Source organism: Prunus avium, chromosome 1 (assembly GCF_965620075.1).
Source record: "Prunus avium chromosome 1, drPruAviu1.hap1.1, whole genome shotgun sequence".
Classification (NCBI taxonomy): domain Eukaryota; kingdom Viridiplantae; phylum Streptophyta; class Magnoliopsida; order Rosales; family Rosaceae; genus Prunus; species Prunus avium.
In genome coordinates, this window is record NC_142284.1 from 13,611,529 (window position 1) to 13,626,968 (window position 15,440).

The following is a 15,440-nucleotide window of genomic DNA, read 5'->3' on the forward strand; positions in this document are numbered from 1 at the left end:
AATTGCAATATATAAGTCATGTATGTGTGAATGGGATTAATATTTCCTCAATTATTATTATATATAAGTCAACATTACAGTCGATCATCGCCTTCTGGCTACTAGCTTGAGAAACTCAGATACTCAGATACTGTGCCTGTGTCTTCTTCGAGTGTTTACTTGTTGCGTACGTACTGAAGGAAAGATGGCAGTAGAATCACTACTTACTTTTGCTGCAGAGGGAATACTGAAGAAGGTAGCTTTGCTTGCCGCTCAAGAATTCATGCTGGCTTGGGGATTTAAAGGAGAGCTAAAAAAGCTCGGTCAATCATTATCTGTCCTTCAAGATTTCTTAGGTGGTGCGGCTGAGCAAGCACGAGATCGGGGCAAGGCAGTGGAAGATTGGGTGGAGAAACTTAAAGACATAGCTCATGATGCTGATAACGTCTTGGATGAAATCAACTATGAAATTCTCCGGAGTCAAGTGGAACTTCAAAACCATATGAAGAAAAAGGTACTCAACTTCCTTTCTTCCTCAAATGCCACTTTGTTTCGCCAAAAAATGGCCCATAAAATTAAAAAAATCAATGCATCTCTGGCGGATCTCAAGAGCGAGGCATCGTTCATTGGATTGGTTGCAAAGAAAATTGATCCAGTTGCCCAAGGCATGGGGAGCAGGGAAACTGTCTCAAGCTTTGATGACGATGAAAGTATCTTTGGAAGGGAGGAGGTTGTGTCAGATATAGTAAAGACCTTGATCAGCTCCAACAATCAACAAAAGCTTTCGGTTGCGGCAATTGTGGGAATGGCAGGCTTAGGAAAGACAACTTTGGCTAAGTCGGTGTACAACGACGATGCTATAGACAAGTCATTTGACAAAAGAATATGGGTTTGTGTCTCTAACACCTTTGAAGTGAATTTGATTTTAAGCCGGGTCTTAGAACTACTTAATTCAGGAAAGACCGGAATTCAAAGTCAGGAGGCATTGCTTAAAAACCTCAAAGAAGAGTTGACAGGAAAGCGATATATTCTTATACTCGATGACGTTTGGAACGAAGATAATATAAAATGGAACATCTTGATGAGTTGTTTGTCGAAACTCAATTCTGCTCAGGGAAGCACCATAATTGTCACTACCCGCAGTGGCAACGTTGCATCAATCATAGAAACACTTCCTAGATATGATTTGAAAAATCTATCAACAGAGGACTGTTGGTCCATCTTGAAGCATAGAGCTTTTCCGAATGGTAGTACTCCAATAGCTCCAGATCTGGAGAGCATTGGAAAAGTGATTGCTGAAAAATGTGCTGGCATACCACTAGTGGCAAAGGTATGCATTTCAATATGACAGTAACGCTTGTTTCTTTGCATTTTTTTGACAGCGGATAGAGGAAAAGCTTTTGGGGTTCTTATTTTTAACTTGTTTTGAATTAATTAATGTAATTTTTTTATTTTTTAAATTAGAATAAAATAATTAATTTTTTTTCTTTCCACATTGTGCAAATTGCTAATCCATAACATAAAAATAAAAAAATAAAATTTGAGGCTCTCATTTGTCATATCATCAATTGACAGTGAAATACGTTTGGATCTGACATACTTTTTAACGGTATCAAATCACCAAAATCTACAAACTTGGAAGGTTGAAGGACATTGTTGTGAATTAGAACCAACTCACTCCCATTTAGACCTTGTTGTTGATGGACTTTGGACAAGACTCAATGATGGATGAATCTTACACACACACTCAGAAAATAATCAAGCACAAAAGACACAAGTGTTTATAGAGGTTCAGCAATTTGCCTACATCCTCTTTGGTGATCCCCTTGAGAAATTTCACTAGTGAAGATAGGTTACAACTTTGGTTTACAAATGGAAACCCCCTTAGAACACTACCCTCACAATCTGTTTCTCTCTCACCCTTGCTCAACACCTTGATACACTTGAGAATTCTCTCCTCTTCTTGACTCACTAGTTCCCAGCTACTTTACTTCCAACTCTCTCTAACTCTCTACTTGTTTCAGACTTGCTCACTCTTTCCTTTAATACATGAGCCTCTAGACTTGAGAGGAGACCCTTGCTTTGTCTCCCACGTTCTGCCCTTGAAACCTGACATAGACCACAGGTTAGGCCAGCCACAAGCTATGTATTGATGGTTACTTGTGTAGCCACCCTATATAGAACCATAGGGTAGCTACACCTTGAAACAAGTCTTCCAATGTCCTTCAATGCTACCTGCAACCTCCCAACTGATTTCCAACGTTCTTCTGACTTAGAAGTGACCCTAGAGTCCTTGCAAGTAGGTAGGAGGCGATAGCCCTTGAAAATGGAGTCCAAAACTCGAGAAATCAGAAACAGCACGTGCTGGGCGACCGGTCGCATGCACTGGGCGATCGGTCGCTTTTGCACAGATCCTCCAATCTTCGACTCTGCCGAAAACGACCGGTCGCAAATAGCTGACGACCGGTCGCTAGTCAATCTTAGCTTCAGACTTCGACTCTGCCAGAAACGACCGGTCGCTAATAGCAGGCGACCGGTCGCTAGTCCGAAAGTTTGTATCCTTTATGCGAGCCAATTTTCCAACAATCTCCACCTTGGTGAGCCAAAAGCTTCTTGTGGACATTATTGCCTTCCAGGACATCTGTAATGTCTTTGAGAGTCGTCCTGATAACTCTCAAGAACTCCCCCTCAATCTTTAGCATGTAACAAGATTGAGCAAGTTCAAACAATGCTTGAACTTTGCTGTGGTGACTGGCTTCGTTAGACAATCTGAAGCGTTCTCATTTGTATGAACCTTCCTTACCATGATGTCTCCATCGTTCACCCAATCTCTTATCCGGTGGTACCGAACATCAATGTGTTTTGATCTTCCGTGGAATGCTTGATTTTTCACTAGGTGTATAGCACTTTGACTATCACTTTGTATCACCACCAAGTCTTGGGCAAACCCGAATTCCTTTGCCAATCTCTTCAGCCACACCGCTTCCTTTGAAGCTTCCGTTAGCGCCATATACTCCGCTTCTGTAGTAGACAAGGCACTAACCGATTGTAACACCGCTCTCCAACTAATCGGTCCTCCACCACAAATGAAGACATATCCTGTGGTGGATCTCCTCTTGTCTAAATCTCCTGCATAATTAGAATCCACATAGCCCGACACACATGCTTTTCCTTGTTGTCTTTCAAACAATATCCCAATCATCTTGGTGCCCTTCAAGTACCTGAGAATCCACTTCGCTGCTGTCCAATGTTGTTTGCCCGGATTCGCCATGTATCTTGACACAACACTTACGGCTTGGGCTAAGTCGGGGCGTGTGCACACCATTGCATACATTAGACACCCTACCAAGCTTGCATATGGAACTTTGCTCATTTCTTCTTTCTCTTCATCCGTAGAAGGACAATCCTGCGCACTTAATTTAAAATGCTCCGCCAAAGGAGTAGACACCGGCTTGCAATCCATCATATTGAACTTTTCTAGTACTTTGGAAATGTACTTACTTTGTGACAGCCATAGCTTGCCTCCATTTCTGTCTCTCCTTATCTCCATACCTAGGATCTTTTGTGCAGAACCAAGATCCTTCATGTCAAACTCCCTTCCAAGCAATGTCTTCAATTCCTGGATTTTTGACATGTCTTTACATGCAATTAGCATGTCATCAACATAAAGAAGCAAAAGGATGAAATTACCATCCTTGAATGCATGAATGTATACGCAGCAATCTGATTCACATCTTCTATACCCAATCTTCATCATGAAAGAATCGAAGCACTTGTTCCACTGTCTTGGAGATTGCTTCAGCCCATACAAAGACTTCTTCAACCTACAAACCAGATTTTCCTTGCTTGCTTCAATGAACCCTTGAGGTTGGCTCATGTAGATGTCTTCCTCCAAGTCACCATGTAGAAAAGCAGTCTTCACATCCATTTGTTCCACCTCCATGTTCTCTTGAGCTACTAAGGAGAGTAGCAGCCGTATAGAAGTATGTTTCACCACCGGAGAGAAAATTTCATCATAATCAACTCCCTCCTTTTGCAAGTATCCTTTAGCCACCAATCGAGCTTTGAATATGGTGGCTCCCTTCTCATGCATATCTTCTTTCTTCCTAAACACCCATTTGCAGCCAATAACCTTTCGACCTTTGGGTTTAGGAACTAACTCCCAAACTAAGTTTTGGTGTAGAGATTCCATCTCTTGCATCATAGCTTCCATCCAACTTTCCCGTTCCTTGTTCTCTTGGAACGTGGTTGGTTCTTCTTCACTAGCATTCAAAGCATAGTGAACTGCATCCTTGTCCCATCCAAACCTTTGAGGTGGTTTGATGGTTCTCTTGGGCCTGGACCGAGCTATGGATGATGGCTCCACCTGTTCTTGAGCCTCTTCTTCCTCTTGAGTTTGTTGTTGTTGTTGCCCAGCATCTTCCTCCTCAATGTCGGACTCCACCTCCTCCTGAACGTCTTCAGTTGGCTGCTCTTGTGAAGTATCCCTAAACACCTTCTTGAGTGGAACTTCAATGGTTGTTTCCCTCTCAACAACATCCTCCTTTGCCTCTGAATTCTTGACTTTGTTCATAGGCATGGTCTTCTCATCAAACACAACATCCCTGCTTAGTATCTTCTTGTGGTTCACCGGATCCCATAGCTTGAAGCCCTTCACACCGCTCTCAAATCCGATGAAAATGCATTCAAGAGACTTTGGCTTCAACTTGGATCTTTCATCACTAGGAATAAGTGCGTATGCACTGCATCCAAACACTTTAAGATTAGTATAATCAATTGACTTATTAGACCATACCTCCTCTGCACATTTGAACTCAAGATTTCTTGAAGGCGATCGATTAACCAAATGGGCAGCGTGGTTAACTGACTCCGCCCAAAATGATTCGGGCAATCCCGCATGAATCCTCATACATCTCTCACGCTCCATGAGAGTTCTATTCATCCTTTCCGCAGCTCCATTTTGTTGGGGCGTTTTCTTCACGGTGAAGTGCTGTTGCATTCCTAAAAGGACACAATTTAATGTGCAAACAACCAATTAAAAATACCCGCAAGTGCACGAATCTATCGAAGTATAGATTTTGTAAGTACGGGGTCGATCCCACGAAGAACTTGTCGGTTGCCTATAAGTTCTAATTCGAGTACAAAGAGAACACTTAACTAACACACCACAATGCACAAATGCAAATTTGAAACTAAAAGAAATGTAAAAGAAACGTAAAAGAAACAAACAAAACAAAAAAAGAAATGTGCTGTGAACAGTGAAAAGCGACCGGTCGTTAGTTAAGAGCGACCGGTCGTTTTTGTCTGGCGACCGGTCGTGAGGTAAAAGCGACCGGTCGTTTTAGTACAGAGTCGAAACTCAAAATTTGACGTGAAAAGCGACCGGTCGTCAGGTAAAAGCGACCGGTCGTTTTTGGGCAGATTCGTTTTCTCTGTTTTTCAGTTTCGACCTCTGTCCAGTGTTTTGCCTATAACTTTCCAACCGTTTATCCAAATTTCACGTTCTTTATACGGTTGGATTCAGCACAAAAAATGCAAGAACACAGCGCGGATCAAAAGTCCAAAACAATTGCATTCAGTAACAAAGACACGTAACGTGTCAAACACGCAACTCACACACACATTGGGGGGGGGGGGGGTTTGATTTGTTTGAAGTGACCTATTTCTATTGCATGAAAGTAAATGGACTTTGAAATTTAATGAGAATAGTAGAGATGAATTATCAAAGAGTGGAATTAAAATGTAACAAACACTAGGGTTTCGGAATCCACCCTAAACAATTCTACCCAAGTTCATGAATACTCAAGTGATGAACACTAAACGTGTTGTTGAAGATGTTCGCAATCAAGACCAGTACGAGTGGCTCAAGACGCATTGATTCTCTCTAATATACGTAAAGTGCAGTACGAGTGCTACAATACTTGTGCCTTCCCTATAATCGAATCTAGGTGTGCTTAGTACTTTGATTCAATTACAAGAAAAACCCATTAAGTTCAAAGAGAATATGAACATCACAAGAACCCTAATAGCATGGTGTTTACATTAGGTATTCAAGAAACCAATTCACATGGATGATTCTTACTTCATCCATTTATTTCTTAGGATAACATGAAGATACACATAATCCCAACAATCTCAAGAAGCATGCTTTCAAAGATGGCCAACCAAGGAAAAACACACATCAAGGATAGATTAATTTGGTGAATTGGAATTCATCAACAATATCTAGAAATTCATACACTCAAGTATCAAAACAATAAGGTAATCATGTTTAGGGCTTCAACCTAAGCCCTAGCTATGGAGTTTAGTTGCTCATACTCATTCCAAATACAAACTCAAAATAAAATTAGAAAGAGTTTACAGATTTTGAGAAGATGATGAAAGCTTCAAGGTCATCAATGGTGGAAGCTTTCTTCTCCACTTAGCTTGGCTGCACCTTGGCTTTCTCCAAGCTCCAAGCTCTCCAAAATCTGCTCTCCTCTGTGTAATCCCTTGAATGACTTCCTTTTCCACGTTCAAAAGGCTCCCCAACTTCAGATTGCAATTCCTTTGCTTCCCTCTCTCCTCCTTTCCAGCTTTTACCTTTTAATATTAAACTACCACCTTTGATAAAGCCTTAGCCCATTGTCCCCTTGCCATGATGAAGCTTTGTCCTCAATAAGATGCCAATTGCTTCAGAAAATATCTCAAAGCTAAGGTAACTTCTTGTTACCAAGAGTTATGGTAACAAGAAAATCAAGATAACACAAAGGAGGTAAAAGCTGGCCAAATTCGGATTTCAGAGCTGTGGTAACATGCTGGATTGGTTGGATAGGCAATACTTGTCCAATGGAGCTCAAATTTGGATATGTTGTAGTTAACATCCATTGGAACAAGTCTCATGAAGATCATGACCTCATCCGAGCACCAGAGCATGTTGATCCCAGGCCAAGAAGTTGACCTACGAAAATGAACAAAATCAGAATTTATAACCAATAATGCACTTTTAGCTCATTTTCATTCTAACCAAGGTAAAATCAAAGAAAACACAAAAAGGAAGTAAAAAGCTATAAAATGTCAAGAACTAACTCAAAATAGTGGGTGAATAACATGAAAAATCATGTGTAAAAATGAACCGAACAAGTGCCTCTTGATGCCTTCATTTCTACAAAACTCAAGGAACTTGCTGTCTTTATATTCACCACCATTGTCGCTCCTTAGAATCTTGATTTTTCTTCCGGTTAGGTTCTCCACTTCCGCCTTCCACTCTTTGAATTTGGTGAAGACCTCAGATTTCTCCTTCATGAAGTAGACCCAAACCTTCCTGGAAAAATCATCCAAGAAAGTTACAAAGTAGCGAGCTCCACCTTTTGATTTAACCGGTGATGGCCCCCATACATCCGTGTGAATATAATCTAGCACACCCGTGCTTCCCTCCTCTTTGTTTCGTTGCTTGAAAGCTACCTTTGATTGCTTTCCCATGGTACATGATTTGCAGAACTCAAGCTTGCAACTTTGAACACCTTTCAACAACTTTCTGTTGTGTAGTTCCAGCATGCCCCTCTCACTCATGTGCCCTAGCCTCAAATGCCAAAGCTGAGTTTCATCCTCCGAGTCCTTGCTTGTGGATACGGCTGCTCCACCTGTAATTGTTGTACCACACAATCTATATAGACAATTAGGTTGAACCTCCCCTTTCATAACCACAAGTGAACCTTTTGAGATTATGAGTTTCCCTCCATTAGCTCTAAATGAATAACCATTCTTATCAAGAGTTCCAAGGGAAATGAGATTCTTACGCAATTTTGGAATGTATCTTACCATTCCAAGCGTCCTAACAGCCCCATCATGCATCTTCACCTTGATTGAACCTATGCCTTTGACTCCACAAATTGAGCCATCCCCCATCATAACTTCACCACCTTCTTCTTTCTCATATGTATCAAACCACTCCTTGTTTGAGCACATATGATATGAGCATCCGGAATCCAAAATCCAATCGGAAGAGGAACACCTTGAAGAATTAGCAAATGCATTAGTTTTAACATTGCTATTAACACATAAAAGCTCACCATCACTTTCTGTGACTTCCTCAGCTGTGTTTGCTGCATTCTTTCCTTTGTTCTTCTTCTCCTTCCATATGGGGCAATTCTTTTTCCAATGCTCCTTTGACCCACATTCGAAACAACCTTCTTTTGCCTTGGATTTGGACCTTCCTCTGTTGCCTTTCTTGCCTTCACGCTTCTTTGAACGGCCTCTCTCTCCGGTCTTTGCAACTAGACCTTCGCCTTGAGAGTTTTCTCCCGAACGTTGAGCCATCCTATGGTGTGTCATGATGTCTTGCACCACAGGCTCAAAATCCAGAGTAACCTTCCCGAACATAAGAGTGGTTCGGAAGTGCTTATAGGACGGAGGTAAGGATGTCAACAACATAAGGGCCTTATCCTCCGTACTATAATTAACTTCCATTCTCTGCAAGTCAGCAACACATCTATTGAAACTACTTAAATGTTCCATTAGATTACCTCTCTCCTCCATTTTCAGATTTAGGAGTTCTTCCTTGAGGAAGAGTTTGTTGGACAACGACTTCCCTGCAAACATCTCTTCGAGCTTCTCCCATGTTTGCTTCGCTGTATCCTTCATCACGTTGATGAGCACCTCATCGGAGAGGTAGTTTTCGATGGCTCCTCTAGCTAACTCGTCAAGAACACTCCATTCATCATCTGTCATGCTAGTTGGCTTCTTTTCCTTGCCAACTAACACAACATGGAGATTTTGTTGTGTAAGAGCTGACTTCATCCTTCGTTGCCAAAGTGTGAAGTTCTCCTTCCCTGTGAAAGGCTTTAACTCCACCTTCATGCTTGTTGCTTGTGGTTGCTTTAGCTGCTGTGAGCTACCACCACTCTCAACTTCTTTGTCACTTGCCATGTTCAACACACTAGCACTCCAAAAGAAGAAGAACTAGCACAGCTGCCAACACAGCTCTGATACCACTTGTTGTGAATTAGAACCAACTCACTCCCCTTTAGACCTTGTTGTTGATGGACTTTGGACAAGACTCAATGATGGATGAATCTTACACACACACTCAGAAAATAATCAAGCACAAAAGACACAAGTGTTTATAGAGGTTCAGCAATTTGCCTACATCCTCTTTGGTGATCCCCTTGAGAAATTTCACTAGTGAAGATTGGTTACAACTTTGGTTTACAAATGGAAACCCCCTTAGAACACTACCCTCACAATCTGTTTCTCTCTCACCCTTGCTCAACACCTTGATACACTTGAGAATTCTCTCCTCTTCTTGACTCACTAGTTCCCAGCTACTTTACTTCCAACTCTCTCTAACTCTCTACTTGTTTCAGACTTGCTCACTCTTTCCTTTAATACATGAGCCTCTAGACTTGAGAGGAGACCCTTGCTTTGTCTCCCACGTTCTGCCCTTGAAACCTGACATAGACCACAGGTTAGGCCAGCCACAAGCTATGTATTGATGGTTACTTGTGTAGCCACCCTATATAGAACCATAGGGTAGCTACACCTTGAAACAAGTCTTCCAATGTCCTTCAATGCTACCTGCAACCTCCCAACTGATTTCCAACGTTCTTCTGACTTAGAAGTGACCCCTAGAGTCCTTGCAAGTAGGTAGGAGGCGATAGCCCTTGAAAATGGAGTCCAAAACTCGAGAAATCAGAAACAGCACGTGCTGGGCGACCGGTCGCATGCACTGAGCGACCGGTCGCTTTTGCACAGATCCTCCAGTCTTCGACTCTGCCGAAAACGACCGGTCGCAAATAGCTGACGACCGGTCACTAGTCAATCTTAGCTTCAGACTTCGACTCTGCCAGAAACGACCGGTCGCTAATTGCAGGCGACCGGTCGCTAGTCCGAAAGTTTGTATCCTTTATGCGAGCCAATTTTCCAACAGACATAACCATACATAATTTGTTAAACACCTATACAAGTGATCAAACGAAAGTTGAACTACTCATTGTATATATATTTTTTTAACATTACTAATTAACCTTGTTAATATTTAAGATGTACATATATAATGTCTAACTTATGATACAAACAGGTTTTGGGAGGCATGATGCATTCTAAAAACAGTACAGATGAATGGTTGTCAATTCAAGAAAGTAAAATATGGGAATTACCACAAGGAGAGGATAGAATTATCTCAGTTTTGAAGTTGAGTTTTGATGCTTTGAAATCCCCATCTTTGAAACAATGTTTTGCATATTGCTCAATATTCATGAAAGATGTAGAAATTGAAAGGAATGACTTGATCCAACTTTGGATGGCTCAAGGATTGCTCCTCTCCTCAAGTTCTTTAGAGATGGAGGACATAGGTAATGAATATTTTTATATTCTATTGGAGAACTCCTTTTTTCAAGATGTTGTAAAGGATGACTGGGGCATTATTACCAAATGCAAGATGCATGATCTTGTGCCTGATCTTTCTGAACTAGTGTCAAGATATGATGGGGAAGATAAGCTTGACGTTGGACAGGCACAGTTTCCTTCTTTAATACCGAACAAAATTTCAGAAAGAAATGCTGGGAAATTGCGATCCTTGTTTGTGAATGGTGAAGCCCTTGGTAACATCTTGGCAAGCTTTACGTCTTTACGTGTCTTGAAACTATACAGGTCTGATATTGAGGAGTTGCCTATTTCAATTGGTGAGCTAAAACACTTGAGATATCTAGACGTTTCTGAAACACACATCAAAGAGCTCCCCAAATCTATTGGTAGGCTCTACAACCTACAGACGCTAAGAATGCCTAGTTCAAGCAGTCTTCAAACGTTTCCGAAGGAGCTACAAAATTTGATCAACTTGAGACATGTTTATTTCAATGAGTATATGGAAGTTCCATTTGGGATAAGAAGATTGACCCATCTGCAAACACTACCTTCCTTTACTCTGGATGGGACAAGAAGTCATGGAATTGACGAGCTGGGTGGCTTGAACAAACTGAAAGGCGAGCTGATTATTAGATCTTTGGAATATGTGAGGGGCAAAGACGAAGCGAAAGAATCAAATTTAGTGAGGAAGACAAACATACGAAGCTTGAGACTTGAATGGGGTAATTCCAGGGAAAGAAATGATGATGACAAGAATGTACTAGACGGCCTCGAACCTCACCCCAAGTTAGAAAGCTTATATATAAGCAGTTTCTTGGGTTCTAAATTTGCATCATGGATGATGAGTGGGTTGCCAGGAAATTTGAAAAAGATTGTTCTATCCAATTGCAGAGAATGTGAAGTAGTCCCAACACTTGGCCATTTACCAAATCTTAGACATGTTGACTTTTACTTTATGGATAAGCTTAAATGTCTAGGAGATGAGTTTTATGGTTATAACCAAACCAGGGCAGCTTTGTTCCCAGCATTGAAAACCTTACGATTAAGTTCTTGCCACGCTTTAATTGAATGGAAGGAAGCAACTGTGATGTCAACAGTAGCGGTGTTTCCCTGCCTTGAGGAGTTGAGTCTCAGTTCTTTGATGCAATTGAAAAATGCTCCCAGTCATTTTCCATCTCTCCGGAAGTTGCACATACATGTTCTTGACAATGTCATGCCAATAGAAAACATATGCAGCCAACTAACCACTCTCACTTCCCTCTATATGCAAGGGATTAAGGAGCTTACTTCTCTGCCAGTAGGGATGGTGGAAAAGAACAAGAATCTTCGGTCACTGATTATCGGCCATTTTGAAAATCTGAGGCACTTACCTGATGGGCTGCTAAACAAACTTCCTCTTCTTGATGAGTTGTTTATATCAAGTTGCCCTAATCTGGAGCTAATTCCAATTACAGAAGGATTACCATGTCTCCGGGAACTCAAAATTAAGGATTGTAAGAAACTATCAAGCTTGCCGAGTGGGTTAAAATATTGCACCTCTCTTCAGATGTTGAGTATAAGTCGTTGCCCCAATCTCACATCAATTCCAATTCCACAAGTCCTCCCACCATTCCTCCTTCAGTTGGAATTTGAATTTTGTGGTGCATTAACAAGCTTAGCAGGTGGTCTTGAATGTCTTACCACCCTTCAGCAGTTCACTATAGCTTATTGCCCTAAGCTAACATCCATTTTAATTCACAGTCTCACCTCCCTCCGCAAATTGTTTATTTATGATTACGGACCGGAATCCGTCAGTAGTTCTCTGGAGGAGTTGTCTTTACTTGGTTGCACATCCCTCCGTGATGTGAACATTCGAAATTGCAAGGGGTTCTCAGGTATATTGAGTGGACTAAAATCTTGTACTTCTCTTCGTTCACTGTGTGTTGATACTTGTCCAAACTTGATGCATTTACCGATTGATGGGCTGCAAACCCTCGTCTCTCTTGAGGAGCTGAGAATATGTTATTGCCCTAATCTAGAGGCTGTTCCCAGTTTGGACTACCTGACATCCCTCCGTGAGTTGCATATTTATAGCTGCGGAGGATTGACAAGTATACCAAGTGGGCTAGCCTCCTGCACATCTCTTACCAATTTGTCAATCGACTCATGCCCCAACCTGGTATCTATAGCAGAGGATGTATCCAGGCTGCAATCCCTGACTCGTTTATCAATATATGACTGTGGGAAGTTACAATGTTTGCCGACTGGCGTACAGTTTCTGACCCGTTTGGAACATCTGACAATCGGTAAGTTCTCGGAGGAGCTTGATTCTTTCCCTGATTTTGAGGCTCCGTCACATGTTGAAGAATTAAGGTTGTGGGGGTGGCCAAAGCTCAAGTCTCTGCCTCAACAAATTCAACACTTCACTTCTCTTACATCTTTGTCTATAATATCTTTTAACCAAGTGGAGGCTTTGCCAGAGTGGTTGGGTAACCTTACATCTCTTACCTTCCTGGGTATTCAGAGGTGCGAGAATCTGATGTATCTACCTCCGGTCAAAGCTATGCAACGCCTCGACAAATTACAAGAGCTAGTGGTTGATGGATGTACCCGTTTAGAGGAAAGATGTGCAAAAAAGGTTGGCCTAGAATGGCCCAAGATTTCTCATGTTCCAAACGTCATGGGTAATTTCTTCTCAAATCAATTGTCAGATATTTGTTCACTTTTCTCTCACTTTTATTTTTCTTTTCGTCAGTACTGACCCAACCTGTTTTTGTATAGTTTACTGATGGATTAGTAAGCTTGGGGGAAGGGGAAGTACATGTCCAAAGAGTTGCTTCAAGTTTCACATTGAAGTGCAATGTAAGCTTTTCAAGTTTCTCTTTTTATTTCTCCTCTTACATACGTTTCTCTTCGATCATATTTAACTAGTTTCCCTGATGCGATTTATTATTACTGCATAAAGTTTAGACTCTCAGGAGGCTCTTACGACACTAGAAGAACAAGTGATGTGAGATAATTTTGATCTGGTTATATGCCCTTCAGGTACTTAATTCTGTTCCCTTTCCACTACATATGAGATCACTTATGTTTAGCTTATATGTAAATTCGCGTAGGTTTGACTTGTATGTATATTCACATGTTTAGCTTCAATTGTTATCATTTTGTTCATGATTTGTCTCTTCTCTCCTGTCACATTTTCATTTAATTAATTAATTGGCTGTTAACATCTTTCTCGACTCAGCAGTTACTTTGGTTTGCAATATCAAAGACTTCCTAGCCTCATGGAAGAACAAAATTAATTGCTTTAAACTCAATATTTTGCAATACTTTAGAGGAAAATTATGTGTGCTAACTAGTTCGGAAGACAAATTACTACATACAGAACAGGGGACGATAATTCAACTCTTGCATGATTTCGTGCCAACTTTTCGTATCCTCAAACAGAGCTTTTGTGTCCTTTTTTTTGGTCGAAAGAGCTTTTGTGTCCTTAATTTCACATTATTGGTTGGTTTGGGTTTTGTGGCAGTCTAAACATATATAATTCTCACATTAATCATGATTTTGGATTAGACAATTCAGCGCACTTTTGACTTTCTGCAGGCTCTTTTTTCCCTTTGATACTATATTTTACTGTTTCGGGTGTCTTCCTTTCCAAGCAAAGAGGAATATAAGTCGACTCCTTTTCCTTAGAATTGTATGACATGATATGTATGTGTTGTAATTCCATGAATGATCCAGATAGACCCATTTTCTTCTTTTAAGTTATTTTTCAATCATTATTCATATAAAAGTCAACTAAATTAGAAATTGTTTAGCCATTTGATTCTTGTCATTTTCGTTTCAGTTTTATCAAACAAGTTACGGTTTGTGTGTGCATAATTTAGATAATCAATCAATAGAAATATATGTATATATATCCCCAGTTCTGGCATGAATTTTGGAGAAGAAAAAGAAACCCAAAGTTAGCCAGCTGTCCCTTCTTGATATTTAATTGATGTGTGAAATTGTGCAATTTAGTCCTTAGTTTCACAAAATGGCTTTGTTTTTTGTTGCTGTTGTTTTTGTGAGTCCATGGTGTCACTGCAACATCTGTAATCCTCTGTTTCACAATGCAGGGTTTCAGCTATATATACGGCATATCAATTGTTGGTACATGTAGTTTAAACAAATCACTATTTCAGGAAGTTGTTGATCTATGTTCGTTTTTCTTGTTTCTGCACTTAAGCTCATGGACTCTTGCATGGTTGCATATCACACAGAACAAAGGTCTTCTTTGATAGCATGTCATTTACCTATGCTATTTCAAGAATCAGGTAAATGAATCTCCAGTTATAAGCTTTTTACCTTCATTTTAAAAGTTGAAGGTAATTTTGAACATTTCTTGCTAAGTTTCTCTTGGTGTTATATTGACCGTGCAGACTCGAGATTGAAGAAGAAACTCATGCATGTGATGTGCCTGTGATCTAGAACTTAGTGTTTGGACAAAATGGTAAGCTAGTATCCCTTAAGTTTGTTTTCTTGACACTCATCAGCAAATCGAGTTATATTCTTATGAGTTTTGCATCACAGGGTCAACTTGTTGTGGAGCAGTTTAATTAGGAAAAATGATTTCCATCAACTTCCAGAGGTGCAGCTTAATTAAGACAAGCATTCTGGTGGAGAACACTTTTCCTAGCTAGTCAAGCCCTGCGTCCTGTCTCTTATAAAAAGAGATAGTTTAAAGTCCTTTTAGAGAGTGAAAGCCATGGCCACAATTTAGAGAGATCTAGTGAGTTTTTGATGTATTTGGGGAGAAATGGGAAGAAAGAAGAGAGATTAATTTAGTTTGGTTGCGAGAACCTACTTGTTATTTTTTGTCATGTTCTTGTGCACTTTTGATTTAGTGAATTATCATTGGCGTTGTCCAATTTTGGGTCAACCTCGTTAAATATGGTGTTTCTTTCTCTGTTTATGCTTCAGTTCATCGCTCTATTCCTATTATTACTTTTCCTGTGTTTGGTTTTTGGTCTAGGACTAGAGAGTTAAATGTGGCCAATTTCTTACTCTGCTTTGCGTTGACACATCAAATGCGTAGTTGCATTGGTGTGTTTTCAGAATCACTGAGGTGATTTACAATGCCCCATTGAAGGGCTCCC

The 15,440-nt window shown here is 40.5% G+C and overlaps 1 protein-coding gene across 1 annotated transcript; it reads left to right on the forward strand.

The window, feature by feature from the left end:
* The first annotated feature begins 119 nt into the window (after positions 1-119).
* On the forward strand, positions 120-13,355 carry LOC110765839 (putative disease resistance protein RGA3). Its single transcript, XM_088246638.1, has 5 exons — positions 120-1,309; positions 10,037-12,116; positions 12,198-12,481; positions 12,578-12,986; positions 13,348-13,355. The coding sequence occupies exons 1-5, from the start codon at positions 185-187 to the stop codon at positions 13,353-13,355; spliced, it is 3,906 nt and encodes a 1,301-aa protein (XP_088102764.1). The 5' UTR covers positions 120-184.
* The last annotated feature ends 2,085 nt before the right edge of the window (positions 13,356-15,440 follow it).

Bases quoted from the DNA above. Each gene is read 5' to 3' on its own strand.
- LOC110765839 (XM_088246638.1), top strand. From the start codon at position 185: ATGGCAGTAGAATCACTACTTACTTTTGCTGCAGAGGGAATACTGAAG. The intron at 12,117-12,197 runs GTAGTTCTCTGG...AGGGGTTCTCAG, and splicing joins TTACGGACCGGAATCCGTCA to GTATATTGAGTGGACTAAAA. The intron at 12,482-12,577 runs GTATCTATAGCA...ACTGGCGTACAG, and splicing joins TCGACTCATGCCCCAACCTG to TTTCTGACCCGTTTGGAACA.